The 10,310-nt window shown below is 43.0% G+C and overlaps 1 protein-coding gene across 1 annotated transcript in view; it reads left to right on the plus strand.

Annotated features, from left to right (window-relative positions):
- The window catches only part of LOC119363753 (prefoldin subunit 1-like), a 7,291-nt gene extending 790 nt beyond the window's left edge, over positions 1-6,501 (plus strand). The window contains exons 3-6 of the mRNA XM_037629121.1: positions 2,111-2,216; positions 5,877-5,883; positions 5,990-6,074; positions 6,163-6,501. Coding sequence (XP_037485018.1) covers positions 2,111-2,216; positions 5,877-5,883; positions 5,990-6,074; positions 6,163-6,276 — 312 coding nt within the window. The 3' untranslated portion in view covers positions 6,277-6,501. The remainder of the gene's footprint in view (positions 1-2,110; positions 2,217-5,876; positions 5,884-5,989; positions 6,075-6,162) is intronic.
- Positions 6,502-10,310: the final 3,809 nt, after the last annotated feature.

Below are 10,310 nucleotides of genomic sequence, written 5' to 3' on the forward strand. Positions count from 1 at the left end.
GGGAGATGTTCGGTCTTACTATGTTCCGTTTGCTAGAAACCCCTTTCCTTGATTCGTGCGCTGGAATCTTGTACCCGAGCGGTATGCTTTTGGTGGTTATTCGAACAGCATTGCTGCCCGTTTCTAGATTGTGATTCTCCCCAACAATGTTTGTATCATTGAGCCGACTCTTCAGTTTGCTCATTGACACTCACTACGATAAGCTTTCATACTGCATTAGATAGCCCCCCCAGCAAATGTCTGTAATTGATTTGATTTTATTGAGCTGGCTTTAAGTTCGCTAAATGACACTTAATTCCATAGGCCGTATTTCGCTGCATTAGCCAGCAGCAGCAGATGTTCATGATTCTACCTGATGTTCTTTGTATTTAAACTACTAAAAGCAATTGTGTTTCTGATGTATTGATTCTTGCAAAATTGGGTGCCTAACACTCCCTTTACATCAGAAATTGATTGATCAGTTGAATGTTTTGATAAAAAACAGAAAGATAGGGAAAACGTTTGATTATTTAGTTTTCCATGCATATATGTAGTTCCACCGATGTATAATCATAATCTGCATCAGATCCTACCTTCATTATAATTAGTTGGCATTATATGTTGAGTTACTTCATTTCAAGTATAGCTGAGGAAATGATCATTTCAGAGAAAGGAATGGAAACATTTTGAGTTCTTGTGAGGGAACACAAATATTTCCTTACTCTGGATTCCGCTGGACCACATCTTTAATTTATTAAAAAGCTTTTTTGCTGTTTTGTTTAGCTAAGGATAATTTACGGTGATCTATTTCTTGTCATCTAGTTTTCACATTGCTTTCTTTGCTGTGATTACTGAGCACTGGTGCATTTCTTGTTGTACTCTGTTATGTGACATCCAGTACCCTGGCTAGAACAGAGGAGGACCAAAATTGTACATGGGCCATGGATTGTGAGATGATCTGTTTTTTCCTGAATGATATAATAATTGGTGTGGTATTCTTCTGTTTCTAGTCTAGAGCCAGTATTTTTTGGCTTTTCGGGGTATATTACTGCAGAATTAATTGGTGCCAGTGTATCACTCAAAGCTATATTGATTATCTTCTCCATTTTTAAAGGCTGAGCTATATTGTACATTGCTTGTAGAAATAATTCTTGTGTACATAAAGAAAGTAAATGCCAACCTTAATGAGCATAATCTTTATTCAAGCGATGAATGATAAGTACTCCCTCCATCCCATAATGTAAGACGTTTTTTGACACTAATGTAAGACGTTTTTTAACACTACGTCTTACATTATGGGACGGAGGGAGTACCTTCCAACTGTCCTAACTTACATATTTTACAGTATGTTCTAACTTTTACCTTAGAGCCTGTTTGGGACTGCTCTGCTCCTTAAATTCAGCTCCGCTCCAAAAAACACAAGTCAAACGGGGTAGCTCCATGATATGCCGCTCCGCAAAAAAACTAGAATCTGGGGTACAACTCCCAATTTTCTACGAAGCTCTTTAGTGGGTGCTCCAAAAAACTCTAGAAGCTGGAGTTGGGGGGAAATTACCCACCACTGCCACCAGTAAGTGGATACCCCTTCGTTTCTCCCCCCTCGTCCAATCAAATAGATCCTTTCCACCAAATTTCCCATTCTTGAAGCTGGAGCTAGATGGAAGCCAAACATTCTCTTTGCTGGTGCTACAGCTTCTGTATGAAACTGCTCCAAAGTGAATTTGATGGATTGAAACTGATTTTAATGAAGCGGAGCAGTCCCAAACAGGCCCTTAGTTTGAAACATCGGTGGAATAAGAAGTTGATAGATTTTGGATTGCCGAAATATATTTGAGCCATTATGCACACGCAATGTTATCACATTGTTGTAGTCTTTGTGCAATATATGGGCATGCCATAAATAATGATAATATGAATCTTGTTATCTTATTGGGATTTTATGGAGTTGATGGTTATTTAGATTGCTGAAATAGATCATTTATGTTATCTTGTTGGGTTTCTTGCTCGGTGGTGGCTATCCTTGCAATGGGTGTTTCTGTCAGAAATTCCTTCAGTATCTCTAGCATATATACTTGTGCCCAAGATTCCCCGACCGATAACATTTATTACAACAGTTTTCTTCTTTCATCAGCTACAAACTCAGATGCGTTCTAAAGAGAGTGAAAAGAAGCGTGCGTATCTTACACTGGAGGAACTTAGCCAATTACCTGATGATACGAACACTTACAAGGCCATTGGTAAGAATTACTTTTCTTCTAATGGATGCATCGAAGCTATTTGTCATTTCTTTTTCGCTCGAAATTTGTTGAACACCTTCAACACCAATGCCTTTGCCAAATGTGTCCAAAACTGTACTTACTTAGATGTAGTGGAGAAAATATCCTGTGGTAACTGCCCTTAGATGCAGTGGAGAAAATATCCTGTGGTAACCAAGTTATGATGAAAAATTCCATGGAAACCACATTTGGAAGTTCTGAAATTGTAAAGAGAAAACAGCTTGTTAGGAGGAGATGCTCATGTGAAATTTCTAGTTCAAACTCATATCCATTCTGGTGGTATGTAAAAAATAAGTTCATCTAGTGGTGTTTTACTATTCACCACTATTTTCTGAATTTGTTTCTATTAATACCTCCCAAATGAATTTGATTTTGAGCTTGAGATGTTACATGCTTATAGAAATTCACCTCCCCAACATACTTTGTTTTTTGATTTTTTTGGATACCTTTTACACTTTATGCTAATTTCAGGGGCTGATTTTTTTTCTCAGTCTATTTTTTGCCCTTTAACCCTGTTATGCCTGCGATTGGCGGGGTGCCCATTGTTTCCAGCCTCTGAAGCCCATTAACAATGGTTGTATGGCCCATTTGGGTGTCGCCTAAATAGATTACGCTTGCTGGATCAAATCCATAGCTAATTAGCCACCAGCACTAAACATAAGCTAATCAGCCAGCATTCACTAAAAGAAAAGGTAGTTGGCATCCATAGGCAGATCTCCAAGCTGCACCCAGCCTTGCACACATTTTAATTTGCTCTGTAGACACTTTATAATTCATCCTTTGAAGATTATCATAGAATAGTTGCAATTTGTTCTTGTACGTTACGGAGTAGTGCAAGCTACCTGTAATCTACTCCCTCCGTTCCTAAATATAAGTCTTTTTAGAGATTTCAATATGGACTACATACTGATGTATATAGACATATTTTAGAGTGTAGATTCACTCATTTTGCTCCGTATGTAGTCCACATTGAAATCTCTAAAAGACTTATATTTAGGAACGGAGGGAGTATGTGCATAATTTCAATCTTGATCTTTTTATTTGTTTTCCTGCGTACTTTGCTATTCTCTTTCTTTTCTGTCAGGGTAGAAATTACTCCCAAGATTTCTGCCTATTAGTGCCAAAGGCGTGCCTTGGCGCCCGCCCGCAGGAAGTTTGCTAATAATTTCAGCTTCAAATAAATTGTTCTCTGAATAACTCCAGCGGTGCAATCAGTGCAAGCGCTGGGGCACCAACAAAATCCTCACTGGTGTTACCACGGGTAATTAGACGATATGTAAGCCAGGAAACACATATATACTGAGAGCAACAAATTCTTTTTGAGTTATATATAAGAGCAGTATAAAAACAAAGAGAAATCCTAACTGGGAAAATTACACGGAACAACTGAGCCAAGTTCACTTAGAAATCGAAACTAATACATGATACATCAGTTTTTTTTTCTGCCATGGTAACATTATCAGTTCAGCATGATTATCAGTCTACAATCGCACCCAAACTTAGGAAAGTAAGACATGCCAGGAAGTAGTACAATACACTAATTTTGTAGAAGTTTGAACATAAAGTTGCGATTGTTAGGCTCCAGTGCTCCACAGGAGGCGGGTGGCTCTCTAAAATCTTCCAACCTGCTACCACTACCATAAAAGCAAATAGAACTGTGGAGAAGGCGTGAATCATCAGCTACTGGGTTAGGTCATGGCTGTGACATTTAATGCTATATTGCTGTGCTAACCACTCCTATAACACGTATGGCAATAGCAAACAAAACAGGATTACATAACCAAAAAACTATAACAGGCATGAAAATGGGACCTGGTAGCACCACATACATCACTGATTCAATACATGGCACCTCTCTTAGACCAACCTAGCATGGACTTCTAAGAGTTCAGGTTCATCTGTTCACCTTTTCGACCAACCATGGATAAAGGTATTTACCTTCTTTCTTACTTAATCTTGAATTATTCAACAAAGTAGTTACTGGATGCTACACTTACCTGATAGAACCAAGTCTACCAGGTCAGATCTAGTGAACCTTCGTACAAACCATGAAGCATAACAGGACCATCGACACAAGTATGCCATGTCATATACTGCACCCAGATATTCTGTATAGCAGGACAAGAATATTTCACAGTTATACACCAGACGATTAGCTGTAAGTCTTACATAAATTCATGCAACAACGAGCGAACGAACTGGCAGCCCAAGAGCAACATTCAGCAGTGCATTTTTGTTAGTACCGGCATGAAGGTTAACATTGCCCTTGTATGAGACTCTTCTATCTTCCCTGGTTCCAGCAGAACCTACACCAGAAGTAAAATTGTTTTATTCATTACTCATCTTCCAACATGCTAGTGCTGAAACAAGAGAGCAGTTTTGAGTGGAAAACACTGTGGCTAGCTGTCTATTGATAAACAAAAGCAGACTCTCATGCACATATATAATGAATCCATTTTTCCTGGTAAAAAATGATTTTTCCCCCACAATTCACAGGGGGGAGTACAACTAAAAAAATCATGGTCGTGGTGTAAAGGAAAATCAAACCGGGGAATAAGAGAACCAGCCAAACCACAGAATCGAACATCAGGCATAATTCTGGGCGGGCAAGTACGGAAGAAAAACATGCCAAAGAAGTACAACATTTTTGTCCCATATCTGAGGGATGGGGAAAAGAGGCAGGAGAGGAAGAACAAGGCAACAAAAAAAAATGCCCTGAACTCACAGAGGAGAAACAAGGGACTGAGCCAGAGGAATATATTTCATCTGCATTCCAGAGAAAAGATCAAGCAAGCAAACAACAAACTTGGACAGAGAGCTAGGAATGCAGGAAGGGACGCCTGCGTAGCTTCATCTTGGAGAGGAGGACGCGCTCGTGCTTGTGGACCCATGGCGGCGCCGTGGCGTGCAGAGGTTGTCAGTGAGGATGCTGCCTGGATCCGCCTGTCAGCCGACGCGGCGTGGGAGGGATGAAGGCAGCACAAGAGAAGCCAGCTTATAAAAAAGTGACTGAGATTCTCACTAATTTCAGGCAGCTAAAAAGTAGGCAACCACAACTTTCAAACATGATTTTCATGTGGTTTCCACCCAGGTTGCAATACGAAGTACAGTGATGCTTTCATCATTTACTCTCTGGAATTAGCTGTCTTTGTAATTCAGCTGATAATATCATGAAGCGATGCATAAAAAAATGTTGTGTTTCAGCTAAGTAGAGGAGTATGAATCTGCATCTTATTATTGCTAGCTAGAAATCTGTCCTTTTTTGCAATGATTGTAGTTTGTAGTTTATTTTCAATTTTTGTGTACTTGGAGAAGAAATTGGTGGACCTACCAGAATGGTGACAAGTGAATACGGGTGGTGTTTAATGTGAAAACTTTTGCTGTAGGTTTGTCTTGCGTGATTAGCAGCCATTGCTATACTGGTTGAACATTGGCTTTCTGTTTGTGTAAAGAACATTTCAGTTGGGTGACTAAATTTAGTTTATTAGTTTTCCTTTGCACACATTGGGTTGAATTTCATCATTGCACATCGAATGATGCAATTGCAATCATCCAATTTTGAATTGGATATAAATATGCATTGCTTCCTGCTGGTTTTGATGGCTTTTTCATTGTTTACAGGTAAAGTGTAAGTAAATCTGGAAAATCAGCTTTGCCAGGGGCCTGCTTACTGCTCTGCTCTTGTATGGTAACTGTATTTATAATATCATGTTTATACATCGTTTTATTTGTAGGTTTATTTTGGAGCCGAGATCACTTATGGTAAATGAGCAAGAGAAAAAGCTAAATGATAGTGAGACTGCAATATCGTCGATGCAGGTATGCCTGTGAATGACCCTTGTTCTGTTGTGTCGAAATTTGAAGGGTAAAATGGATCCTCACTCACATTGGTTTTTATGATGGCTAGACTTCCAAGGAATATCTTGAGAAACAGTTGGGAGAAGTGGAGAACAACATTAGAGAGCTACTTCAGCAGGACCCTGGGCTTGCACGCCAGATTCTCTCAATGACTGTTCAGTGAGAGGTTGTTTCTGAATGTATTTCTAGATGGGAAGTGTCAACAAGATTTGTGTTTTGCCCTGAGGAAGGAGAAGCCCCTTCTGTTATGAGCTTAACTGGAACTGGATTATCATGAGCTTACCTTCCATCATCATATTGTGAAAAATATGACGTGAACAATCCATGCCTGAATGTTGTATGATGTTGATTTATCATTTATCTATATTGCGTGCGCTTTCCATGACAACAAGCTTAGAGCATCTCTAGCAGACCCTGTAAAAGGGGCGGACCCGTATAATTCCAGCGAGTATATGGGTTTGGCCCATTTTTTTGGCCAGAATAAAAACCGCATCCGTGGCCCGGCATGTAAATAATTTATCGCGGCCCGCAAAAACTCTCACCCGGCATGTAAATAATTTTCCGCGGTGTGCAAAAACTCTCACCACACTGGTATATATGGGGTTTCATCGCTCGGATATGAGTCAAACCCTATCTGCCTTCGTCGCGATTCCCCTCCTCCGCCTGATTTCTTGTCACCGGCAAGCTTGAAAAAGCCATGGATGGTTATGGTTAGCTTGAAAAAGCCATGGATGGTTATGGTTAGTCCTGGCCATCTCTGGCCCGGCCCTGTCAGCCCGCCTAGGCTCGGCCCTAAAATTTAAGGCATAGGCCCGATGGGCTTGCTCGTGGGTCGGGCTTGGGCCTGAGTTTTGAGCCCACCAACAGGGCCTGGACAGGCTTAGGCTTGGCATATTGGCATTTTAAGGAAGAGGCCTGGCCCACGGCCCTGAGCCCTAAGGGCTTTTAAAGACTTTTTACCATATGGGCCAGGCTTGGGCTTAAAAAGCAGGCCCGATGGTAGGGCCTGGGAGGGCCTAGGCCTTAGTTTTCTGCCGTGAGCTTTTTAAGGCCCGGCCCAAGCCCGGCCCGGCCCGGCCTGTGACGCCCCAAGACCGACGCTTCAGAAGACTTCCATATTTTCGTGACCTCCGTGTGTTTCATTTGTGCTCGCTCTATTTATTTTTGCATTGCATCATGTCATCATGCCAACATGTCATTTAATTTTTAAAGCTCAACTAAATAAATTGCATAGATCTTTTGATCTATTTAAATTGAGGAAATTCACATGGTGATTTCTCTTTATAACATATCCTCCTAATAATTATGGAGCTATTATAAATATTTCATTAGTTTGGAATTAACCGGAACACACTTGCAAAATAATTCCCATGCCTATTCCACTTCAAGTTTCACCTCCAAACCTTGGCAACAATTCTTTATCTTTTTTTTCGAGGCTCCTAAATTCTCAACATTTTTGGGAACTTCGAAAACCTGGTCCTAGTTCAAACCCATTTGAATTAAATTCAAATGAGTTTGAATTCAACTTTTAATCATGCCTACTCCTATTTTTCATGGATCGTGCACATTTTGTGAGTCTGGGAAAATGATCCCCATGCCACCACTCTTTACTTTTCTCTCCTTTCTCTTTCTTTGCTTTTCTGTTTTTAAGAGTTTTGGAGAGAGAGTGAGAGAAGAGAGCCTAGCCCAGCCGACCACTTGGGCCTCCTGCAGCCGCCGCCACTCCTCTCGATCTCTCCCTCTCGCCCTCCCACACCGCCGCCACTCACACACACGCACGCATCGAGCCAGGGAGAGGAGCTCCTTGCACCCGATTCCCTCGCCGCCTCCACCGCGAGACCCCTGCGCCCGACCTCCTCCTCGCTGCCCTTGGTGCCGCGCCACCGGACCTCCCCGTCGCCCTCGTCGTCGACCATCGCTGCCCCTGCAGCCTCCCCTCCTCCGCGTCGTCGCCTCCCCATGGCGCCGCGCCTGGCCTTCCACGCCACCACCATCTCCAGTCGCCTGCATCGTCACCTTCCCCTCGTCGGCCTCCTCTGCATCGCCCGACCTCCCTTCCTCTGCTCCGTTCGCGCCTCCGGCCGCCCCTTCGCGCGCGCCCTATGCCACAGTCGCCCGACGCCTCTGCTTGTCCCGCTCATCATGGCTGCCGCGGAGCTTCCAGCCTCCGGCAGCAGCAGCTGCAGGTCCGGCAGTCCTAGCAGCGCCATGGCCCTGCCTCCACCATCAGCTGCTCCGCCCTCGGCCATCCCCATGACCACCATCCGCGCCACCTCTGCTTGCTGTCGCCGCTATCCTCGCTAGCTCCGCGTCCGTGCCTCTGCTGCTGGTCCTTCTGTCGAGAGACTCTCGTCGATGGCCTCCTCCTTGCCTCTGCACGCCGGCACCTGTTGTTGCTGGATGCAAGTTTGCCCACGATGTATATGCCAAGACCTCGAGATCGACTTCACGGACTGACAAGTACCCCTTCGGATTCGTCAAGACCCTCATGTGCGACTAGACCCGGTGATGCATCAAGTACCTCTTCCGGTGACCCTAACATCTACGAGCCGTGTACCACTACAACCGATGTGTATTTCGTCAAGTCCGACTATGACACAAACGACTACACAATGACTCCGAAGAACATGGAAACGTCAAGTTCCTCTTCGAAGAACATGGAAACGCCAAGTTCCTCTTCGAACCTGTACGACTACTAATGAGTACCTCTACTGTCGCTGTGTACCACTACTTTCACTACCGTCGCCATATGAACGACTACTTCCCATGACGACATGTGAACGACTACTTCCACTACGAACTCAATCTGCCCAAAATGCATGCTTCGAAGGTATAACCCCGAGACGACGCCCGTGGACCGAATGCATGTGTTGTATGAGATGCACCCTATGTTTACATCGTGTCCGAATTGTTCCTTGCATGTTCGCCGTAAGCCATGCCGTCGACCCGTGGGAACCCGGTATCCGGGATCACTCCCCGTCACTCTCGCACGTTTCGAGCACCCACACTTGTTTCTTTGCACCAGCATCTCAATCGAGTTGCCAGAACCGGATGTTACCGTGGCACCATTTCCGTTTCACCGCCGTGGCACCCTTTTACTTCCGTCATGGCGACAAATGCCTCATATCATGCTCATGTCAACATTTTCATAAAATTGCTTAAAACTTACATATGCCATCCGCATCATGATAACAACATTTGAAACGTTTAAATTGTTGTTTGCTTTAAATTGCTAAATGCATGTGTGGACTTTCTAGAATTGTTGTTTGTTGTTTTCAGCCCCATTTAAATTGCTTAGATAGTGTAGTTTAATTGTGCTTCACCTCTTGCCATGTTAAGAACATTTAAACTTGTTGGGTGCTTAGACGAGATCAAACTAAATAATTGAATGTGGTGTTTTGTCAATATGCATCTCGTTGCATATTAAACTCCACTTAATTTGTAGTATTGTTTGTGCACCTTGCCATGCCATGCCTATTTAAAACGGACATGCATCATACTTGATTGTGCATCATGCCATGTTTATGTGATGGTTGTTTACCATGATGTTTGCTTCTTTTCGGTTGCGCTTCTCCTTGATAGTTCCGGTTATGTTGCGATTGTGAGGATCTGTTCGACTATGTTGGTTCGTCTACTTCTTGGATTCGGTCTTCTTTCTAGCGGGATTTCAGGCAAGATGACCATTATCCTCGATATCACTTCTATCTTTGCTTGCTAGTTGTTCGTTCTATCGCTATGTCGCGCTACCTACCACTTGTTTATGATGCCTCCCATATTGCCATGTCAAGCCTCTAGCCCACCTTCCTAGCAAACCGTTGTTTGGCTATGTTACCGTTTTTGCTCAACCCTTTTATAGCATTGCTAGTTGCAGATGAAGTTGAAGTTTTGTTCCATGTGGGAACATGTATATGTTGGGATATCACAATATTTCTTATTTTAATTAATGCATCTATATACTTGGTAAAGGGTGGAAGGCTCGGCCTTTTGCCTGGTATTTTGTTCCACTCTTGCCGCCCTAGTTTCCGTCATATCGGTGTTATGTTCCTTGATTTTGCATTCCTTACGCGGTTGGGGTTATGGGACCCCCTTGACAGTTTGCTTTGAGTAAAACTCCTCCAGTAAGGCCCAATCTTGGTTTTAACATTTGCCACCTAAGCCTTTTTCCCTTGGGTTCTGCAGACTCAAAGGGTCATCTTT

Source organism: Triticum dicoccoides, chromosome 2B (genome assembly GCF_002162155.2).
Source record: "Triticum dicoccoides isolate Atlit2015 ecotype Zavitan chromosome 2B, WEW_v2.0, whole genome shotgun sequence".
Classification (NCBI taxonomy): Eukaryota; Viridiplantae; Streptophyta; class Magnoliopsida; order Poales; family Poaceae; genus Triticum; species Triticum dicoccoides.